We start from the raw sequence: 24,160 nt of genomic DNA on the forward strand, positions 1-24,160 counted from the left end.
TTGCAGCTTGTCCTTTGCCTCTGATTTCTTCAGCCTCCAGCTAGCACAAAGGAGGAAGATGAAATGAATCCGACTTGGCCTCCGAGAGTGGGCTTATGGGCTTCTGTATCTCCCAGAGTGCTCTTTGGCCTTGAGAGCTTCTTGCTTATATGCTGTTCACTGAGTACACACCAATCATTGGGAAACCATTATTTGTTGTATGATTAAATCAGTGCTAAACTAGATTTAAAAATTTTCTCCTCAATTCCACTTAGTACCTTGTTTCAAGTTCTGGCCCATAACATCTCTTCGTAGCATCAGATCAATCATACTGAACCATGCTAAATTAGATAATTATTGTTTCTATCAACTCTAATGAATTAACACTTTGTAAGGATTACAGCAAAGCTATATCATTATTGGCTTTATAAATGAAAGAGGTCATAGAATCTAGAAAAGGACTAGTAAGTACAGAAATATACATAGTATCTCTTTTTGTAACAGTAAAGAACTAGAAATAAGATAGAGTAATAGTGCTGCCCATCAATTTGAGAGTTGCTGAAAAAATTATGGTATATGATTTAATGGACTATTATTTTCCTCTAAAAAAATTCATGGAAAAATTAGTTTCAGAGTAACCTGGGAAGACTTATGAATTGATACAGAATGAAATGAGGAAAACCAGGAAAATCATTTATACATCAACAATAATACCTTAAAAGCAAACAACTCTGAAAGAGTTAAAAACTCTTGTCAAAAAACAATGATTAAAATTGATTTCAGAGAGATTATAACAAAGCATATTACTCATCTTTGTAATAAACAATACGAGAATTTGTTTTCTCTCTCCTTTTTTGTTACTTTTTTTTTTTTTGGAGGTAATTGGGGTTAAGTAACTTGCCCAGGGTCACACAGCTAGGAAGTGTTAAGTGTTTGAGACCAGATTTGAATTCAGATCCTCTTGACTTGAAGGCTGGTGCTCTATCCACTGCACTACCTAGCTGCCCCATTTCTCTCTCCTTTTTAAATAAGATTTACTTTTTCTTTCCAGTGGGGATATGGAGCTGACAAGGTTGGGAGACAGAGAAAATAAAGGCTTTTTAATTGGAAAAAATAATTTTAAATACCCCCTCACGCAATACTTGAAGATAACCATCATGTCCTTACTCACTCTCCTCTTTTCCACAATAAACAAGATGATCCTTCCAGCTGACTTTTAAATTACATAAATTAAGTCCTTTTACCACTGTAATTTCTCCCCTTTATGAAGTCTCCAGCTTATCAATTTCACTCCTAAATTATGATGTCCTTGTTGATGTTCTCTCAAGATACTATAGTCTCTTGGTTCATCAACTTCCAAAATTCCATTTTCCTTCTACCTCAGTCACACATCAGGATGATTTTTTGCTTCCATGATTCAGAATTATTATCCTTCATCATAACCTATGAACTTCCACCACCCCTTCCCTCTACTCTCCTAGGTCATCATGATACTCAACACTAAGTGCCTTTCCATGCCACTCAGTTATGACCTTATTCATGACCAATTCAAACATATATTGCCATTTACCCCCAAGTATCTTTTCTTTTTGATTTATAGTCTGCTACTCCTATCCTGGGTTCTCATCATGATCTGTCATTTCTTTTCACTGAATATTGCTTGAAAAAGTCAGGTAAACGTGCTGAGTAGGTTCACAATAAATTAATGATAACTAATTTCAGCCAGTCTCTCATAAGGCAATCCATTCATTCCTCCCTGATGAACTTTACCATTTTCTCTCTTTACCATAGCACCTGTTCCATACTTTCTTGTTTCTATAACACTTATAATTCCATCTCCTCTCTGCTCCTCATCAGAGAGTATTATCATCATCTACTTTACTGAGAATATAGAGGTCAGTTGTTTCAAGAACTTTTCCCCGCAATCAAAACCTCTTATCATTCTACCTTTCTTACCTCTGACTCCTCGGCTAAAGTTTCAATTGAACAAGTGCCCTTCTTGCCAAGGCTACCCCTTCCACTTTTGTTTTAGTTTTCATCTCTTTTGTATCTTCCAGGATCTCACCTCCTCTCTCCCAGTTGTTCTCTCTTTACCTCATCTTTAACATTTCCATAACCATTGATTCCTATTTTATACATATGTGTTCCAGGTCTCTCTCATTTCTAAAACAAGCAAACAAACAAAAAAGCCTTTCACTTGATCTGGCATTCCTTCAAACTATTATCCATTTCTCCTTCCTTTCCATAGACAACCTTCTATAATGATTGTCTAGTAAGATAGAAAGCAAGTCTAGAATTGTTGCCATCATTTCCTCACTTTCCACTTCGTACATTGCTTTGCAAACAGACTCATGACCCTGAAATTACTCTCTCTGAAATTGCCAATAATGGCCTTTTTGCAGTATCATTTTATGCAGCTACTTACCTGACTTCTCTATGGCTTGGCATTCAATAGTGTACTGTTGGAATGCTTCTTCCTTTGGGTAGTCTCTCCTTTGGATTTCCATAACACCTCTCCTTGCTTAATTCTCCCCTTGTCTGACCACTCCTCAGTTACATCATCATTTTCTTTTGGCTGAATGAGTGTGAGCATTCCCAAATAATCTGTTCTGAGTTTTCTTCACTTCTTTACATTAGTGATCTGATGAATTCAAATGGAATCAATAAACCTCTATGCAATTGGCTCAAAAGTCCATATTCAGCTCCAAATCTCACTCTTGAACTCTAATCTAATAATTCTAGAAGCCTGCTACACATCTTCTAGATGTCTTGTAGGTAACTTAAATTCAACCTGTTCAAAAGTGCTCACATTATATTTCTCCTTAAATTTATTTCTCCTTCAAACTTTCCCATTTCCTTTGATAGTACTCAAGTTCAGAGGTCCTGATGTTACCCTCATCATATAACTTCTACCATAGTTCAGGTATACTTCACCACTGACCTAAACTACTTCAATAGCATCCTAATTGAAATGCCCAGCTTTAGTCACTCTCTCCTTCAGACTTCTCCATATAGTGGCCATCTTCCCAAAACACAAATTTTATTGTCTTACTAAAAAAATCTCCAGTGACTCCCTCTTGCCTTTAGGTGAAAACTCCTCAGACTGGTATCTAAAGTCTTAACCCAATCTGGCTTTCACATTCTTTTGCAGAATTATTTCACATTATTCCCTGTTTACTATTCCCCTTGCCTTTGTACAAGTGTATACAATTCACTAACTCTTCATCTCTGCCTTGTAAAATCCCTAGCTTTCTTCAAAATATAAATTAGGAGGCACCTCCTCCTCCTAGAGCAGATCTTTTCTTTTCTTCTTATTACTGTTATGTTTTATTGCCCCCAATTACATGTTAAAACAATTTTTGACATTTAAAAAAATTTTGAGTTCCAAATTATATCCTTCCCTGTCATAGACGATAAGCAATCTGATACAGGTTGTACATGTGCAATCATATAAAATGCTATCCTATGACTAATTTTATACATCAAAGTTTGGGGGGGAAATTCAATATTTGACAAAAACTCCCAGGAAAATTGGAAAATGGTATGACACAAACAAGGTACAAACGAAGATCTCATAAGACAAGGTCAAAAGAGGGTTAGGGTTAGCACATAAAGGGTGATACCATAAACAAATTAGGAGAGCACAGAATAGTTTGTCTGTCAAAGGTATGGAGAGGGGGAGAATTTAGAACCAAACAACATATAGACAGCAGGCTTTTTCTGATCACCTTCTAACCACTAGCATTCTTTCTGTCCTGAAGATACTTTTACAGATTTTGAGGGGATAAAATTGTTTCATTTTTGTTTTTATATCCCTGTGTCTTCCACACAGTAAATATTTAATAAATGGTGGCTGAATTTAATTAAAATTTGTTAATTATTTCCTTAAAGTTCCTTCAATACATTCACACAAAACCTATTGAGTGGCCATGTGAGTTAATCTAAAATTTTTTTTTCAATATTAAACTATATTAAATCATAGAACATGTGTGAAACTTGTAATGTTTAAAATTCCAAAATTTCTAACAATTAAATAATTAAGAGAAGGCTATAAAAACTGAAGCATCCATATGCTAATTAAATTCATAATAATAATTTTTAAAAAGAGAAAAAGACTTCCCTGAAAAGTAGTTCACTTTCTCATTATCAGCAACATCTCTTAGAACCTATTTACAGGATCTATCCCTCAATATTTAGCTTTCATCAATTTTCTTGATCACCTACCTCTAGGCTGGAAGCCTATCAACTTTCCAGGAATGAAAAGCAGATTCATTTGGTGCCTTGAGTTCACATATCTGCATCCAAGTACAACTCCTAATGTAGTTACTGCCTGCGTCTGTGGATGCCCAAATTTTAGAACAAATTTCCCTCTTTTTCCTTCTACCCCCTATCTTCAGACAGTGACCACCACAATAATGAGTTTCTTAGGGCTAGCTTACAAATGGAAAGAAGAATATCCAAACTAAAAAAATATTCTAAAGTATGATAGTTAGAAGAGCTTATTTTAGAAGTCCATTCTACAAAAGACAGGCACCAAAATTTGACACAGAATCTTAATAGCATGAGGCACACAGGTAATCTCCAGAGACAGAACTTGAAACCAAGTCCTCTGAATTCAAGTTAAGTGACTTGCTTAAATATATAGTAGTTTACAGTTAAGATATGAAATCAAGTCCTCTGATTCTAAATGAAGGGCTGTTCCCTAGGCTTCAACTTATTTAAGATCCTTTACAGATTAAAAACCAGATGCACTACTGTCCATTTCCTTCTTGGCCACTGAAGAGAATAATAATGTCTTGTCTGTCTCTCAGGATATTGCAACTCAAGATGGATCTATCTATTCCACCAATTCTCCCATTTGAAGCTCATTTTTAATCAAGGAGGAAACCTCCTATAAAACATATTATGACATTTTAAGTAACTGATACATCTCATTCTTCTAAAACAATGAAAAGAAATAGATATTTTTCACATTACCTCAAAAAATCTAATTAATTGCAACCTAATAGATGGCAATAGATTCTTCTTTCTCTATAAGAACATGTTCAGAACTGTTTGAAATTCAGGCTGGTTTTTTATCTTTATCTGGCTGGTCTAAGACTTAAATTTAGATTTTCTCTAGAAATCTGGCCATTCATCTTGGATTGTTTGCAAACAGGCAATCCAGATGGCATTTGGACAGAAATTTCTAAGTAGAAACAACTAAAGGCAAATACATAATCTTTCAAACTGATCATCTGGATGTTGACAAATTCTCTTGATTTAGTACCTGCCTTCTATTTCTTCAACTTTAATTCACTGGGAATAATTAAACCATATTAATCATTTTGAATGCCACTTTACCTAGATTCTGTTACTCAACCATTGCTCAATTCTATCAACCTATCTATATTGAAGAGATTTTCAAAATGTAAATAGTTCATCTCATAACTATGGGCTAAACTAAAATGTTCCCTTTCAACAAAATAAACAAGATTAGCTCTCTTTATCTTCCCTTTTATGTCCTCCCACTTAATCAAATATTTTTAATGCAGTGGTTTCAATAACCGCCTCTATGCCCAAGGCACCCAAATCTATTTCTTAGCCCTGGCTTTTCTTTAGAATTCTAGACTCATTCTTTCCCCATGACACTCAAATTTAACATGCCCATAATATAATTTTTTCTTCTTTCCTCTCCCATTCTCTCCACTCCCCACCCTCTCACCTCAGCCTACCCTCAGGAAGTCCCCAACAGTTCCTCTTGCTGATTTCACTATTTCTTTCATAAAGGCCAGTTCACATGATGAAACCAAGATGTGAATTTTTAATGTTTCTTCTCCTTCACTTCTATCCAATCATTAACAAATTATTTCCAACATTGCTCAACTAGCCCTTTGCAAATCTGATTGTCCTTTCAACCAAAATGATCAAATGAAATAATATTTGTAAAACACTTAATAGTGTCCAGCACAAAGAGGCACTTAATAAATACTTCTCCCTATCCCATTACCACTCACCTAGACTACAGAAATAGTCTAACTGCCTCTACTCTTTCCCTACCACAATCCATCTTTCATTTCACAGACCAATTTTTCTTATTTCTCCCATAATTCCTTTATCAAAAACCTTTAATTGCTTCCTGTTGTCTGCAGGATAAAATTCAAACTATTATATCTGGCATCCAGGAACTTCCACAATATGATATCATATCTCCCCAGTTATTGCACACATACTATTTTCTTCCCTGGATCTCAATTTTAGCAGAACTGGATTATTCTTTGTCCTTTGCCCATTCCCTATATTGTCCTATCTCTCTGCCACTAATTTAGGCCTGTTTCACTGTTTTCTAGGCTTAAGATTCCCTCTTTAATTGGTTAAATTCTTATTTTAAAGTTCTCTCCATCCTCTCCACCTATAATCAATCATGTTTCCTTTGTACCTCTTACAGAAGTGTTTTTTGAACCTCTCTAATGGAATGGCATATTGTTTATTATACTTACCTTGCTAATATTAATCCTATGATTGAAAAGATCCAGTCTTATGTAAACTTTGGACTTCTATAGCACCTAAGTCAGTGCTTAGTATACCATCAGTAATGCAAATTTATGAATTAGGCAAATGTTGATAGCATAATGTTGTTAGCAAAGGATATATAAGGTTATAATAGCTATTATTTCAAATAAAAAAAAAGGTTGTGGCTATCTTATTTAAGACAAAGTATGAAAGAAGCTCAAGGGACATTCATTTTTATCATTAGACTACTAATCAGAACTTTGAAGAAGAAAAAGTAATTAATCACTAAGGGAATATGGGTTTTCAAATATATATTCCTTTCATAGGCTTATGGTAGGAAGAAACAGAGAAAAGTAAAAGGTTTTGGGTTTTTTTTTTTTTAAAGCAAAACTTATAGTTTAAGGTAAAAAAAAAAATAAATCCCGGGTTTGCTATATATCAGTTAAATGACCTTAGCCAATTTACTTCCCCTCTCTGATCTTCATTTTCCTCATCTGTAAAATGCAATGGTCTCAGACTAAAAATCTGAATCACTATTAAAAAGAAATTTAGTTTTGAAAGCTTCTACCAAAACAGAAAGGTATTTCTTTAGATTTTAAATATCTTGGTTCACCTATTTAACAATATGTGAAATAGTAACTTCCTTCCCACGAAGTTGCTAAGAAAAAAATCCCCAAAATTAGAACCATTAGCAAAGATTACAGAATCTCCTTCCTTTAACTGAAAAAAAACAAAAACAAAAACAAAAAAAAACAGTACTCTAAGGAGATGAACTAACTAACCCTTCCCAATTCACTCTGCTTTATTCAATGGTTTGCTCCCTTCCTCCTTTTAATTTTTTTTTTGCTCATTTCTATCTTTAACATTTTTTTAAATATTTTTCCCCCCTGAGGCAATTGGGGTTAAGTGAATTGCCCAGGGTCACACAGCTACAAAGTGTTATGTCTCTAAGGCCACATTTGAACTCAGGTACTTCTTACTTCAGGGCTGGGGCTCTATCCAGTGCACCACCTTGTTGCTCCTTTTTAAAAATTCTAATAAAAAAAATATTTCAAATTTGTCATGATCTTTTTTTTTTTCTTGGGTGGGGGAGAATCATTCCTTTTGCTGGAGAATAATGATCTCTTAAGCCACTTAAGGAAATTAGTTTTATATCCTCTTTTATCTTCTTTACCTCTCCAAAAAAGTTCCCTTATTTACACGCATATGTACTGAAAAAGAGTCAGTTCATTATGTGTATACCACAAAAGGACTAAAATGGAACTACCTCTAAGGGAGTTGGGTGGTATAGTGAATAGACTGCAGGGCCTGGAGTCGGAAAATTTCATGTTCCTGAATTCAAATCCAGTCTCAGACACTTTCTAGCTATGTGATGCAGGTAAGTTACTTGACCCCGTTTTCCTTAGTTTCCTCATCTATAAAATGAGCTGAAGAAGGAAATGGCAAACTATTCCAGTTATTTTAACTAAGAAAACCACAAATGGGTTCATGAAGCATCAGACAAAATGACTGAATAAAAACATTCTTAGTTCAAGCAGGATGAAATTAAACAAACTTACCTTTATAAAGAAGTTGTATATGTGTATATTTAAGGTAAACATACTCTCCAGCATGGAATGAAAAAGTATTGTGCTAATAAAATAAAAACAAAGATAACTAGTACTTAATCATTGCTCCACAAATAAAAGCTTGAGAGCCTATCAAAATTTCTTTTTGAAAACTGTATTTAATTTTTAGTTATGCAAGTTATTTTGAATATGTTTAAATCGTGTCATCTTAAATTCAATCTAATTTAAGTGATTTATTTTTTTAAAACATATAAAGAACCTGAATTTATAAAACTAATAAATAAGGAAATAGTTTACTTTTTTGCAAGAACAGGTTTGCTTCAAATTTATGTAGCTCTTTTGATGAATTCAGAATAATTTACTTTATAAAAATTTTACTTAACATTCTATGAAAAAGATTACTTAATATGTTCTTTCAGTAGTATATTTATTACATAAAGTGAAGAGTGCCTGTAGTAATTTTATATCAATTTTCTTTTAAAACATAAGAACTCATACATCTCTATCAAAAGTATGTACCAGACTTTAATTCCAGATTGAGGGTTGATGAATGCTTTAAAAAAAAACAAACCCTAATGTGACGTACAATTATGTGATAATATTTAACTAAATAGAAATCCTAAGAATGATAACTAAAAGACCAAAGGTGCTGAATTAATTGTTTGCTACAGAAAATCAATTACTATAATCTAAACCCTAGAGGATAGTTATGCAACCTGTTCTAATCTCACTGCATTTAAAATATTGTACTATAAGAGATATGACAATAACTACAATATCTCCTTTAGTTGGTAGGGCAGAAAAGTAGTCTTTATCCGATATCATCATCAATAAGCCTCTTCTATGGATTAGAGTACATCTGGGGGAGGAGGGGAGCCAGGAAATAGTGGTTATCAGCAAACACTCCTTGAGGTAAAATATTTCATCTCCAGCAAGAGATGAATCTTATCTCTTTAGGTATTCAGCTCTCAAAGCACTGTAGGCAGAACATTTTCACTTCTGGGAAAACACACTTTAATCTTTTAATGTTAAATGTCTTCTGAGTAGCAAGGAACAAGAGAATGAAGGTTCCTCAACAGAAAATCTGGAATAAAATATGATTATAACCATTTTAAAAGGGGTTGTTTTAATGACAAAATCACTTAAATACACCAACTATATAAAATTAAAAGAGTAGCATTTTATTCTGAAATTTTAACTGAAATCACTAGAATTCCATTTTATTCCTACCTTCATATTCTTTTTTTTTTTTTTTTTTTGGTAAGGAACAAAAAAATTGATGTTTTATGTCAAAAAGACTTTTTCAATATTTTATTTCAAATGTTACAAATGGTTTTGATAGCCCTTTTGAATTATTTTTGATGTTTTGTTTCTCCAAAGAAAAGCTTCAGCTCCTTGCTAAATCTGTATTTAAAGAACAGATGGGTAACTCTGGGGTAAGAAATAGACCTAATACAGTAACATCCACAGCCAGATCAATGGTGCTATTTACTAGAGTACCCACAGATACAGCGAATAAATATTTGGGTGATTCAAGGTTTCTCATTGCATAAAGTAATAGACCCAGGTGATGTATGTTAGTTTTGATGAACTGTTCCCTCAGATGTTTCTTTTTTTTAATGTTTAAAAGGTTTATCTCACTGAATAGGATTGGAGTACATACTCAAATAATAAAGGTGACATAAAAACAAAAAAAGCAATACAATTTTGTAAAATGAGAATAAGTTCTGAAAGAATAGTAAAGGAAATCCTTGTTTCATATCACATATAGGGAATTTTGTGATTTTATTGGCACTGGTGACTCTAAGGTGAGGAAACTCCAAGTCAGCACCTATCTTTTCAGCCATTTTTTTTTTTTTTTTTTTGAGAACTTTCGAGAGCACCAGAGAAGTAAAATGACTGATCCAGAGTCTGGGACCCAAATATGTTGGAGATGGGATTTCAATCCAGGTCTTCCTACATTTTAAATCAAACTCCCTAACTATTTACTGCTATTCTACTTTACAGCTGTTTGGCTGCAGGTCCCAGTTACATAAGATTTTACATATTTACAAAGCAATTTCCTCACAATCTCAAAAGGTATTTTGCTGATGAGAAAATTTGAGTGGATTCAACTTTGCAAAGGATTACAATGCCACAATGTAGGAGATTTAACAAGAGAACACAACTCTTCTAATTTCAAGGTTAGTATTACTCCCAATGCAGTAAACTGCTCTAGGAAAGAGAAAGTAGTTTTCTTAATCTAGAAGACAATAAAGTATGGAAACACTGTACTATGACATGAATTATCTGAAGTTTTAGCTAACATTTAAGAGATTATACATTGGTTTGACTTTGCTTACTGACTCCAGAAAGAAATGATCCATCCACTCATAGAATCTCTAATCACTGACTTCTCTACACTTACTCTTATTCTAATTTATATTATGGCTATTTGTGTACATTCCTTACTCTACCATAATCAGACTCTTTGAAGGCAAGGACAACAGTTTCCCCCCTTAATGCCTGTCTAGACCTGACTGATACCAAGTAACATATCTTTAGGGAAAAGGCATCTACATATTGTCCCCAAATATGGACTATCTCCCAACTTTCCAACACAATAACCAACCTCTCAGGATTTCAGTTACACTATCAGTCAAATGGGAATAACAATGGTTCTTCCAATGTTTACAACAGGCAGAAACAGAGATCTGAATCTTTTTACTATGATTCTGCTCCTTCATTTTTAGAACAGTGAAAATTTATTGATTTCCCTGCATTTTCCCCAAACCAATGCATACACTGGAGAGAATTGGAGCTATGTGGGGGAAAAGGGAGTAAGGAGATGGAAGGTAAAGAGAGGGAGGGGCTTTCCGGTTTCCATTCTCTTTTCCTTAACCTCACTCCAAAGAAGTACCTGTATATTCCATAAAATGAGTAACATTCATGAAACAGTCCTAATTTCACAGAAGAAAGTTCTGCATAAATTTCTGCTCATGAAAAGCTAATTAATTTTGGGGAAAAAATTTCACATATGCTTACAAAACTTTGAAGAATTTCTGAACTTTGCTATCTAAAATATGATTCTCCATTGAAAAAGCCTTTTAAAATAATCTAACAAAAATCAACTCAAAACAGTCTTTGAAAAAGCCAATCATTTGCAGTAATCTTTCTCCACATCAAACTCATACAGTTGGAAATGTCTTTCCCACAAAGCTGAGTTCTGTTGGTGCCTTCTAGAGTTCTTTCATCTTTAAAACTATATGTTTTGTCCAATCAGAAGGAAGGCCTTTTTCTGAGCCACCTCAAAGAAATACAAACACAAAACAAATACTATCAGGATGCCAAAATTGAAGTTTCAATATATTCTAGCCCTTAAATTTTTTTTAAAAAAAGAAACAAACACCAATGCTAACCATGATCTGAATTCTAACAAAGGTCTGAACCCACTTCATGAAATAAAATATTAAATAGTTAACATTTTGGGAGAGGGGATACTGGGGGGAATTTCAGAGATGTGAAAAGCAAAAGATATCAGTAAAATTGTAAAAATAAAAAAGATAATTCTTACATTACTTCCTAAAGGTACCTATCTTTATTTTCCTCATTCAAAAAAATGAAATAAATCACCCGCAACAACACACTAGAAGTGCACGTATTGAAAATATAAATGATATAAAAATGATTCTGACTTCAATCAGATTACCGAAATCATAAAGTGAACATACACATCACTTTCTAAGGAGAGGCTATTTTCAGAAAATACTAAATATACTTCACATTACAGTAAAGGATTATGTTCTGATTTAGTTTTTAAGATTGAGGAGGGAAAAAGAAAAAATTCTCAGTCTTCCTAATCCAACATACCTAAAACACCCCAAGCAGTTGTCCTTACACGAAAAGGGCTCTACAAATAAACCTGTTCCACAGCACCCTCATTACTTTTGCAGTAAAAACCTTAATAACAAGTTATTTCTTTTTTCTTTTCTATTAATGTGATCATAGACAACTGCACATGAAAACAGACATACATCCAATCTGATCTTGGAAGCAAGGGTCTGAAAACCAGAAGACACTATTCACTGCGGTGGAAAGGAAGCAAGCAAAAAAGTAAGCCACAAGGGGGGTGTTTTGAAGTGATGCCTAAAGATATACTTAAGAAAAGGGGGCCCCGGAGGTATGCAGGTTTCTTCAACATACACTTCCCTTCAACGGCCAGAAGAGGGGATATACACCCTGGAGGCAAAGATGACTCTCTAGAAGTGGGGGTGGGGCATGGGGAGGGGGCGAAGAAGGGATCCTTTCCAGAAGCCACAGAGTTAAATACCTTCCAACCACTACCCCTCAGTGAGGAGAAGTGTAGGGGGGAGGAGGGGCGGGGAGGGATCGAGGAGCTTCCGCTGCCATGGAGAAGGGAAAGAAGCCAACAGCACCTCCTCAATGGAGTAGGGATGAAAGGAAGGAGAGAGGGCGGGAGAAAAGGCATGGAAGGTAGGGAGATGCCGGAGGCAGCAGTGATGGGGCAGAGGGAAACCCTAACCAAAAAAAAGATGCAAAAGAGGGCAAGGTGGCCACGGCTGGTACCTACCTGGACTTTTTGTAACGGGGTGAAGCGCAGGTCATGAACGAAGGGGTTCTTCCCAGGAGGAGCCAGCCCCTGCTTCTCTTCGCCCCCCGCCCCCGCCGCCGCCCCAGGGGAGGAGGAGAGGGTAGAAGAAGGGGACCGGCATCTCTGGACCAACCTCATCGCAGCCCGTCCCCCTCCCAGCAGCAGCAGCGGCCGCTGCCCCCGGGGGTCCCCCGGTTCCCGCCGGGCGGTGGGAGGGGGGAGGAAGACACAGAACAGAGAAGACCCAAAGGCGGCTCCCGCTTGAGTGAGGAAAGGAAGGCAGTAGAGCGGCTGCAAGGAAGGGAAGCGGGGAGGAGACGCTGGGGAGGCGGAAGAAGAGGAAGAGGAAGAGGAGGAGGATGCCTGGGACGGCAGTGGCGGTGGCGGCGGCGGCTGCTGTTGCTTCTCCCTCAGAGCTCCGAGGAGCAGCAGCTCCAACCTCCGCCTCCCAAGTCTGAGTTGAGCCGAGCCCCGCGCACGCGCCGTGAGGGGGAAGTGGCTGCGTGACGTGTAAGAGAGGGAGATGGGAGGAAAGGGGGCGAGTGCTTGCTTTGCTGTGTGTGAGTGTATGCGTGTGTGTGTGTGCTCGCGAGCAACGTGTAAGTCTGTGTCTGTGTTGGGTGGAGGGTTGTGATGGGGTGAGTAGATCTCTGATAGTTTCCCTTACCTCCACAAGGCACAACTGCAACTGCCCCCAGCTCCTAAAGACATTGCTCACCTACTGGGTTCGGAAGAGAGGGACTGGGAAGTGGACCCTCCCATGCCTGCTCTGGGTCACTGCAGAACTTGAGCGTGAAAGTCTGGGTTCTGTTGTTCTTGCTGTGGGACAGGGCGGAGTGGGTGGGAGTGGGGAACTGGGAAGAAGATTGATCTCTCTGCCTCCCTTGGCAGGGGTGTGTGAGTGCTATAATCCAATTATTTTTGAGTTGTCATTTTAGTCCAAAGGAAGGGGGGATGGAGAGGTTGGAGAGGGGCTTGCATTCCAGAGCTAGGATGTTGCGTGGCTTCCAGGAAGAGTGTGGTGCTGCACTTGGAAGCGGCACCAGGAAGATGGGGGTATCAACAAAGAGGTAGCAATCTTACTGCTGCTCCCCAGCAAAGGGAGATGATCCTAAACGGAATGTGGAATGGGAGGAGACCAGTACTTGTGTTTTTGTTTTTAAGTCCAAGCAATCACTATTTGGCTAGTTCTGTAAACTACAGCTGACTATTTCAATATAGCTCACGGAAAAATTATTGAATGATTTATATGCTGGTCAATGAAGGCAATAAATAAATAAGACAAAATCCTGTGGTGTAATAAGCTTATTTTTTCTTTCTCTTTATATATTTGTAATGTTGGAAGGGACCAAGCGATGTTATCATCATCAGATACTTTGCTATGAAATTCTATGCATGTTACCTAAACTGTATAATATATTAGATAGAGATATACCCAGAACTCTAAATCCCCTTCTGAGTTGCATTTCTTTCTGGAAAGAGCACCCTTCTTTAAAGGACCTAGGTTGAAATTCAACCTCTGACACAACCTATGTTATCTAGGTTAGTTATTTAACTTCCACTGTTTTCAGTTGCTTCATATGTAAAATGAGGGGATTGCCTTGATGGCCTCTGAGATCCTTTCCAGCTCTGTCTTTGATCCTAAGATCCTAATGACTCATTTATTTTTATGAGGGTGAGACCAAAGCGCCATTTCTCCCCCACTTTTCTAGTAATGTATGTATGTACACATACATATGCATGCAAATATTGTTCCTACATAAATGTATATATTTTTGCATATACTTGTGCTTATAATCCTTAAAGTCTTTGTGTAATGTTAAGCTTTTAACATTATACAGATTTTTGGAACACCCTATAAATATGAAAAAGGGAAAGACAATGACTGCCTAGTTTTGTCTTTTGTCTTGGTTGATGGGAGGGCTACTACCAACAATTCATCTACATGAGAAAGAAGAAAGGATTTGGAATCCCTAGAAATGGAGAATGTTATACTCAAGAACTTTTTGGCAGTTGTTAATTGAGTAAGAATTCAATTGAATATTATTAAAATTGGGAAGCATATAGAATGTTCATTTACCATAGTTAGCTTGAATTCTTTCACAGAGACCCAAGCTCCTGTTCCAGGAAATTTGAGAATAAAAGCTAGCTGGAAGAACTTGCCTCAGTGTCTGATTAATTTTAGTAGCTATGGAAAAGACTCTCCTACTGAAGATGGAGTGTAACATTTCAGTAGATGTGATTGGGTTGGTACCTCAGGTTGGAGGTTGGAATAAAATGACTCTCTTCCATCTAATAAAAGGTAAAAGAAAGTTTACTTCACTATATTCAAAGCATATTCAAGGCATAAAAAGGGTATTCAGCCCAAGGTACACCATTAATTCAATTGATTTCCCTGCCTTTTGTGTTACCCATGATAGGCTGCTGGTCAGCCATGTGTTGGAACTCATGCTTTTGGGGGATTGTTTTGTTTTGTTTTTGTTTAGTACCTATATATTGACCCTGAGCCAGTCAACTGTGAAAAACATTTTCATTGCATTTTGAGGAAAAGAATTATTCCAGACCACATTTTTGGGAATTCTGCTAAACATTTCAACTATGACATGACTAGAACTCTGGAAAACAAAACATTTACTCCTTAATGGAAAAAAAAAAAAAAAACAGAAACAGTCCTTTGCCCCCATACTTTTGTTTGTACTATGGATGAGGTAAAAGCTCTTACTTTCCCTAAAGAGCTGAAAAAATGTTTTGGGTTATTAACTGAAGAAGCTTGACAGAATCTACTCTTCTCATGAGGAAGAGAGAGCACTAAAACTAAGCACATCAGCTGAAACTAGAAATTAGCAGCAGAAAAAAAGCTCTATAGCAGATATCTAATGGGGCCATGATATGCCTGGTGGCATTTTGCAGAGACTGAATCTAATGGAGTTGCACAATGACATTAACAAAAGATATTAGCACTCCTGTAGCAACTGAGGCATGAGTCACCCTACTGTATATATTCCCTTCCACACATATTTCCCATACATGTGTCTCTCCATACATGTCTTTTATACATGTCCATTCTTCTCACTGACAATATGTTCTAATTATGTGGATGAAATTTGTAGGGGACAAGAGAGGGAAAGGTTACTTTTGCTACAATATTCTTTCATTAAATGTCTGTATTTTGAATTAATTGAGTCCTGTTAATTGTGACTATTAAAGGTAAATACATCAATGGGGTTTCATAAGCTGGCTTCGCACTGAACACAGATGCATAGATTACTTTTTTACTAAAGGGAAAAGTAACCCTTTCCAGGGTTATTACCCACTTGAACTTTTTTACTAAAGGGAAAGAGAAAAAGTAAAGAGAGTCTGAGAGTAGTGATGTCTATCCTTGTTCTTACTTGAAGACTTGTTACAATAACATTTGCCCTATGCAACATAATTTGGCACTTGGTTAAATAACTACTTTGGATTGTTGCTCAAAGGAAACAGTTTTTCCTTTGAGACAGATTACTCCTCCACTCAAAACTCTTCTGTGGATCCCTGAGACCTGCTAAATTAAACCTTAATGCATGAACTTTAGTGTTCTACTTTCACCACAGTTTGATGATACCCTATCTTTCTCTTTATTTTAAACAATACACACCCATTTTAAACAAAACACATGCACACACATGCACATTCAAAACTCTAAGTGCAAGCTAAATTGTGGTACTCAAATCCCCCTCCCAATGCTGCCAAAATCTGAAATTTTCTCACTATTCTCTTGGAAGAATGGATAGAGCACTGAGACTGAAGGCAAGAAGGCTTGAATTCAAATTCTACTTTAAACATTTACTGTGTGAAAAATCATTTAACTATTCATAGCCTTCATTTCTTCATCTATAAAATGGAAATAATAATAGCAACTAACTAACAAAGAGTTGTGAAAATAAAAAGAGATGCTATATGCAGAATAACTTGCAAGTTTTATAATACCACAAAAATGCTGGTTATTATTATTGTTATGTCTAGAAGGTCTTGTTCCCAATTTCCTATTATTGAAAATATTAATCATCCTTCAAAACCCATATCAAGCATTATGTCTTTAATGGTGCCTAATATCTCTTCCCTATCTCCCCCTCAGAAATGATCTTTTCTTATTTGGTCCTGAAAGAATGCTCTTTTCAACTTTTAAACCTCTGTGTCCTGTTTTATATTATTTAGATGGTGTGTTTATGTCTCTTATAATCCATGTGCATTGTCCACTCAATAATACAATTCTTTGTATCCTTACAGTGCCTAGAACAGTGCTGGAATTTATAAGTGAATATGAATGTTGGTTAGTTAACCAGAATGCAAGAATTATGAAGGGTAGAAAAGTCCCTGGGTTTTCTTGTAAACTTTTACAAGAAGGAGATGGCAGAGGAAGGCAGTCAATGTGTGAATAAGAGGAAGTAGAGGTACCTTTATTTCTATTTCCCAAATGCCTTATGTACATTGATCAAGAATTATTCTAGTTGGTGAATAGATTTTTTAAAAAAAGAATCTCATGTGCAGCACAGAGAAACCAATAGGGTAAAAACTCTACTTAATAATTCCAAGCAGATTTATAGAGATTTCACAACAGTAGGAAAGGGACAGAATCTCAATCTCTCTCTCTCTCTCTCTCTCTCTCTCTCTCTCTCTCTCTCTCTCTCTGTGTGTGTGTGTGTGTGTGTGTGTGTGTGTAGCAATAGTTGAATTTTTTTATGTGAGGTTCTGGAAAATGGAAAATGGTACAGCATTACTTAGGATGAACTTCTGAGGAAGGAATGCAGAATTACTGAGAAACTAACCAGCCACAAAAATGAGAAATATTTCCTTTTGTGTCAATTACTTTATCCATTGTCCTTGGGAAATGAAAGAGAAACTGTCCCATCCTTGCTCAAATCTCATGCAAGGATACTGGGCTCATGTTAAATTTTTATCCTCACTTTTAGCCCAAATCAAGTCAGAGGAGAAATAAACTTTTTAACAGTAGCATTCTTCAAATCCCTAAATTTCCTGAAGGAAAAAAAAAAAGATACAGCAACTATCTTCAGAACTGATGCCCTTTCTTGAAAGGTAAGTTCAAAAAGCAACCTCCTTAGAAGATTCCTGATATAGGGGAAAATAATTTATTTTTTTTATGCATAACAAAAAAAGAGATGTCCATAGAACATAGAATTGGAATTGGAAGAGCTGGTTTGACTTCCAGCACTGTCAGATCTCTTCACTTCTCTCCAAGTCTCAGTTTGTTCATCTGTATAATAAAGAAAATTATATTTATACTTCCTATTTAGGAGAACTAATCTTTGCACATTTGTGACCCAACAAACTTATTTTTGATAGACTACTTAATAATTCAGGAGCAATATTCATGATAACTATCCTTGCCATTTTCTGGAGTTGCTTCTGTCTTGTGTACCTAGCCTCTAGAAATATGTTACTTAGTGTAATGTCTACCCTGTCCCAGATGTGCCTTTTAGGGTGGCTGATGCACATAGCATGACCATAAAAGCATAGTCTCCTTTGAGAAACTTCATAGACAAAGTTCCTAATGCTGCCCCTTTGTTGAAATGCTTTCTGTTTCTTTTTTTAGAAAAGCTATTGTAATGATAAAGCCTGAAGGTTCCAGGACCATACTTTTTACTATATCATTAACTACTAGAGAGATATAAAAAATGTGTACATTCAATTAGCTCACTCTGATTCCTAAGTTATATCAAAGCCAGAGTAGCATCTCTGAGGGACTCAGAGAACTCCAATGAGGTCTAGAGTTTTGACAATTTTTGGTCCTCACAACAATCAACCTTTCTAATCATTCTAGTTTCCATAGCAGCCACAATATTTCATTTATCTGTATGTTTAGGCATCTGGTACCTTGCAGTGAATTACCCAAGTACCTTTGCTCACCTGAGTTGTGAGTGTGGATTCCTTCTTTGGCTCACAATACAAAAAGGCCTATTGGACTAGAATAATTGACACTGTTAGCAGTCTGCTATCTCTGCTAGATAGGCATATTATATTTCACAGAACTGTGATAATCAAATAAAATAGTATATATAATGCATGGATGTAAATGCATTTATACAACACATATAAAACACCATAATATCCACAGAATGTAATATAAAAATAAATAACTCATAAAATTTGTAGTTGTCTTTTAAAATGTGGTAATAAAAGAGTATTCTTTTACTTCTACAGCATCTCTTAAATTCCAGATAATTCAAGTCAGGTTTAGGTTTTTGTTTGTTTGTTTGTTTCATTCTGAGTCTACCATTTTAATTTACTCCTCTGTAGTCTGACCCTTAACTTTGTGTTGATTTACTTGGTGTTTTTGGTGCCACTTACTTTATTCTCCTCTTCATTTTGCTGGCTTTTGTATTTAAATGATTTTGTTAAGAAAGTCATGTGGGAAGTTAATCATATTTTTGCAATGTTCAAAAAACTTTTCAATATCTTTATATCCTGTTGCTATGTGTGATATTTATTAGGATTAATTTTTCACTGAAAAAAAATCCTGATCACATAGGTTTGTGCATCCTTAGGAATTGACTCTAATTATAGAAAATAGGTACAGTGTTTTTAGGCTGGATTAGGTAGGGCACAGGGTGGGCAAGTGCGCTAGTATTTTGAGAAATTAGATATCAAGTAAAATTTTCACTGGGAGTTGTTGGCGAAGAAAGATGACCACTCGCTAAGATATTGCAATGAGGATTAATGCATCAGAAAGGAATTTCAATTAGATAATGTTCAGTTGTCTTTTGACTTCAAGATTCTGAAATTTTATAAGTAATTAAGTTGGGCCTAAATATACAATCCTGATGAAGAATCAAACAAATTCATCTAATAAATTTAATGCATGGCAAAATAATTTATTTTATTGATTGCCTGTCCTAAATAGAATTAAAGTTTGGAGAGAGATTTTGAAGTCAGAAACAGTGATAATTTGTTAATTAATTATTATAGGAATAAAGAATAATGTGGGAAAATAGAAATTTCAGAAGAGAAAAAAATACATAAATATATATGTAATTGAAACAAATAGAGCAAGTAGATATAAAAAAAAATTAGTGAAGACATAGTGAAAGCTGAGTTGGTAGAGGTTATTGAAGAAAAAGACAGAAAATTTATACCTGAGGTGGAGTCCATGAAGTAAGTAGCCAGTAAAAGTGATTAAAGAAGACATTTTTCAAAGCACATTTGGCCTGGACAGTAAAGTATTTTGCTAAAAGAAAAAAAAAAACTTTTTTTTTCCTCCAAAAAAATTAGAAGAAAATATATGAAAAGGTACAAAAATAAAAAAAAAATAATTTAAAAGACACAAGCAAACTTTTAGAATACCAAAAGAGCTCTTCCTGAATTTTGTGGGAAAGATATTTCCAAATGTAAAAGAAAGTTATTTAAAGGGGGAAAAAATTACAAATTGTTTTTTTTAAATTGGCTCAAGAAGATTTTTTTAATAGATAATTTTTAAAAAGTCTTCCTTTTTAGTCAGATATTATTACATTTTTGACAGTAAAGTTCAGAAATGTATTGCACTTTTTTTTTTTTTTTTTTGGTTATTGAGATGCTACAATGATACTACTTTTAAATTATGGAATTTTGCAAAAATTATTGGATTTATGCAATAGTGAAGATTTTTGAAACATACTTTTCTTCTGTGAAGACTAAACTGTTTTAGGAATACTATTCCTATGGAATAATGAATATTTCAGGGGACTGAAGGAGAAGAGGGAGAAGGAAAAAAAAACTGGAGCTATAATAATTCTATTCTCTTCCTCACCTGCGTCTACCTTCATATATATGTTTATATATGTGTGTGCATATATATGTATGTGTGTGTATACATACACACATATGTATGTATTGTTTGTGGGAAAACCAGAAGAGGAAAATAAGTGGATTGATCCATTGTCATGAAGTTTAAAATGATGGAGAATTAAAATGAGTTAAAGAACCACTTTGCAATTCCTTCTACTGAAAACATTAGATGAACTGGTATTTATTTTTTTTTTTTTAGTTTTAGTTTTTTTAAAATGCACTTATTTATTTAAAACTTAAAAATGGGATAGAAAAAGAAAAAAAATTGCTATGTGCACAGCAGAACATAAGAGGATTCAAAATATGAAACCATAAATTTCCACTTCAAGAAAGCCTATATAATGCATACTACACATTATATTCAGAGCTGTCCATCCTTTCTTTGCTTCCTTGTAAGTTTTCTGTTGTTCTTTGCTGTTCAATTTTTATGTTCTTTTCCCTTTTCCTACCTTCATCTTCACTAAGAAGGCTACAATTAAGCAATGATAGATAAACAGATAAATAGGTAGAAATACCCACATATCTATAGTTATATACACATAGATATACACATAAATATTTATTTTATGTACACATAAATCATACACATAAATATTCATATATATCTGTGTAAGACCATTCTATTCTTGTTTGTACTCTGTTTCTCTGAAGGTGGATAACATCATCCTTCATAAGTCCGAGTCATCTCCAATTTTTCTAAGTTCACCAATTCATTATTCCCTATATACCACAGCAATATTCCAATCTTATAGTATCTAGTTATTTTAAATAGCCTGAAACAATATTGATTAATATGGCTAATATTTACTGTTGTTTCTTTAGTTTTCTCTTTTAATTAAATCTATTTTAGCTTGAACTTTGTCTGAGATCAATGATTACTACCCCTGCTTTTTTTTCCCTAATAAATTCTACTCCTGATCATTATTATTATAGTTGTGTGTATCTATTTCCCATTCTTGCTGACTCCTCTGCTTTATTTCTACTAGCTGCTTTGCCTTGCTATTATTTAACCTACTCACACCCCCAAGAATCCCTCCCATATTTTCTCCCCCAATCTTTCCCCTCACACTTTATCTTCCTTATCCTATCCCATGTCCTTCTTATTTCTTTATAAATTTAGAAGACTTTTATACCCTTCTAGATATTTATGTATTGTACCCTCTTTAACCTACTTCTGATAGGGTAGGATTCCAGAACTAACAGTCCTCCTCTCCCACCTAATTCTCTTGTGTCAGTTCTTATTCTTGTACATCATTCACATGACATAATTATTCTTTTTATCTTTTTCTACATGGTTTTGGCTTTTTTAAAAGCATACACTCAGCTATATACCAATCTTTCTTTCAAACTGCCTGATTACTAATGACAATCTTATACATATGTTTACATTTCCACTTCTAAAACATAAAGTTTGTCCTTATTGAGTCCCTTGAAATTAGTCTTTGACATTTACCATATATTTCTCTTGAACCTTATATATCAAAATTTCTATTAAGTTCAGATATTTTTTTGGAATAAAACCCTGAAAATCTGGCAATTCATTAAATATTCTTTTTGTTGTTGTTATTCAGGATTATGCTTAACTTTGCTGGGTTTGTAGTATTATTTCCATGCGATGGACAGTATAACTAAAGTTTAAGGAAAATTGATGATACAATTGAAAAGTTGGGATACTATCCAAATTTTTTGGGTATTCAATGCTTTTTCAGTTAGATATATTATTTGGTATTAATCAGTACTAGAGACCATTACTAACAGATTACAGAACATTACTAAATAATTGAACAGTAATTCAATTCAGCAAGCATTAAGCTCTTCCTGTAACAAACTACAATACTTGTCATTTACATTTAATTGGAGGATGTGACATACACAAATAAACAAATAAGATTAATTGTACACTATTTCAAAGTCCAATTCTTCTTGTGCAGCAAAATAACTGTATGGACATGTATACATATATTGTATTTAACATATACTTTAACATATTCAACATGTATTGGTCTATCTGCCATCTGAGGGAGTGGGTGGGGGAAAGGAAGGGAAAAATTGAACAAAAGGTTTTGCAGCTGTCAATGCTGAAAAATTACCCATGCATGTATCTTGTAAATAAAAAGCCATAATAATAATAAAAAAAAGTAAATAGAAAGAATAAAGAACAAACAATAAGTAAATAAATATTTTGAGAAGGGAAAGAGTACTGTTAATATATATTGGGGAATTCTAACCAGAGCTGAGCCTTCAAGGAAAATGAAGATTCAGATGTTGAAATGATGAGGGAGTGCCTTCCATGCATAATGAGTATAGCTTGTATGAATAATTACATAGAGACTGAATAAGGTCCTGTTATATGCCAGGCACTACAAAGGAACCCAAGATTACAAAGACAAAAGCAAAAAAAGTCTCTGCCCTCAAGCAATTCACATATTAATGGAGACAGTGCATTTATAAGCACACATACAGGTATATAAAACACACACAAAGTGGATTTGATATGACCTTATGGATCAAATGTATTTTCTCGGATTGTATCTGCTATAAACAGTATCATATAAATACTTTTCAAAGAGATTAAAAATATATATTTTTTTTCAATCTCCCTGAAATATGGTATTTCATGTATACTTTGTTTATATATTTCAATTTGCCATTATGAGACTAATTCACTTAATGTCACCATGTCTACTCTATGCAAGGAACTGGACCTGGCTTTGAATATACAAATGCTGGAATTTTTATGGTATGACTTTAAATCTCAGTTGGAATCTCTACCCTGCCAGTGTAATGCTGGAGAAACTGAGGCAAAATAGAGATTAGAGAGTATTTAATATTTTATTTAAAAGGGAGAGATTTACTGGGACCAAATGGATCCATGGTTTGGTTCCAGGGCTGAATGAGACTATCGTCTCCAAGAATCCAGCAAACAACGTGAGTTCTCCATGACATATATACACGTGGCTCAGATACAGGGGGTAGAGTGAGGCAGGGGCAGAGTCAGGGTGATGAGAGCAGGAACAGGACTCTGACAGGGTGGGGGGAGCCACTAGAGATGGGGATGACATAATGGGGGGAAGCACACTGGAGATGGGGAAAGGCATCTTGATAAGATGGTATCTGATATTCTGATAGATTGGGATGGAGAAAGGCATTCTGATATTCTAAAACATAAGATCTTTTATCCTTATCAAATATTCTGATGATTAAGAGGGAGGGGTAGTTTTGCAGAATTGAGCAGAACAATTGAGGCAGAATAATTCAGGAACAATTTAGGGAAACTGAATCAGGACAATTAGGGAAACTGAGTCAGAATAATTAGGGAAACTGAGTCAGAATAATAAAAGAAAACTGTGGCACAACACCAGGTAATACTTGTGTAACATGAACAAGTCATAATCTCATTGTATCTCAGTTTTTCATCAGTAAATTGAGGGAATTGAACTAGATAACCTTATAGCCCCATATCTACTATCCTTTTTAAGAAGAAAAAAACTAACAAAATTAAACCTGGAAGAGTATCTTCAATATTTGAAATAATTATTGAAGGATCTGTGATGTTATTCACATAAATATTCACTAATATAGGTGGCAAAAAAGGGCCATGATGGGAAAATGTTATCTGAGAGAAAATTGATGAAAAGTGAGTAAAGAATAAAGTATATTTTTCTACTTTCTTTTTCTTCCTGTGTTTTTTTTTAAAGCCTGCCACATGGCT

The 24,160-nt window shown here is 35.0% G+C and overlaps 1 protein-coding gene across 1 annotated transcript in view; it reads right to left on the reverse strand.

The window, feature by feature from the left end:
- LPCAT1 (lysophosphatidylcholine acyltransferase 1) overlaps positions 1-13,108 on the reverse strand; it is a 142,945-nt gene extending 129,837 nt beyond the window's left edge. Inside the window, exon 1 of the mRNA XM_031946103.1 lies at positions 12,610-13,108. Coding sequence (XP_031801963.1) covers positions 12,610-12,768 — 159 coding nt within the window. The 5' untranslated portion in view covers positions 12,769-13,108. The remainder of the gene's footprint in view (positions 1-12,609) is intronic.
- Between the last annotated feature and the right edge of the window lie 11,052 nt (positions 13,109-24,160).

Source organism: Sarcophilus harrisii, chromosome 1 (assembly GCF_902635505.1).
Source record: "Sarcophilus harrisii chromosome 1, mSarHar1.11, whole genome shotgun sequence".
Lineage (NCBI taxonomy): Eukaryota > Metazoa > Chordata > Mammalia > Dasyuromorphia > Dasyuridae > Sarcophilus > Sarcophilus harrisii.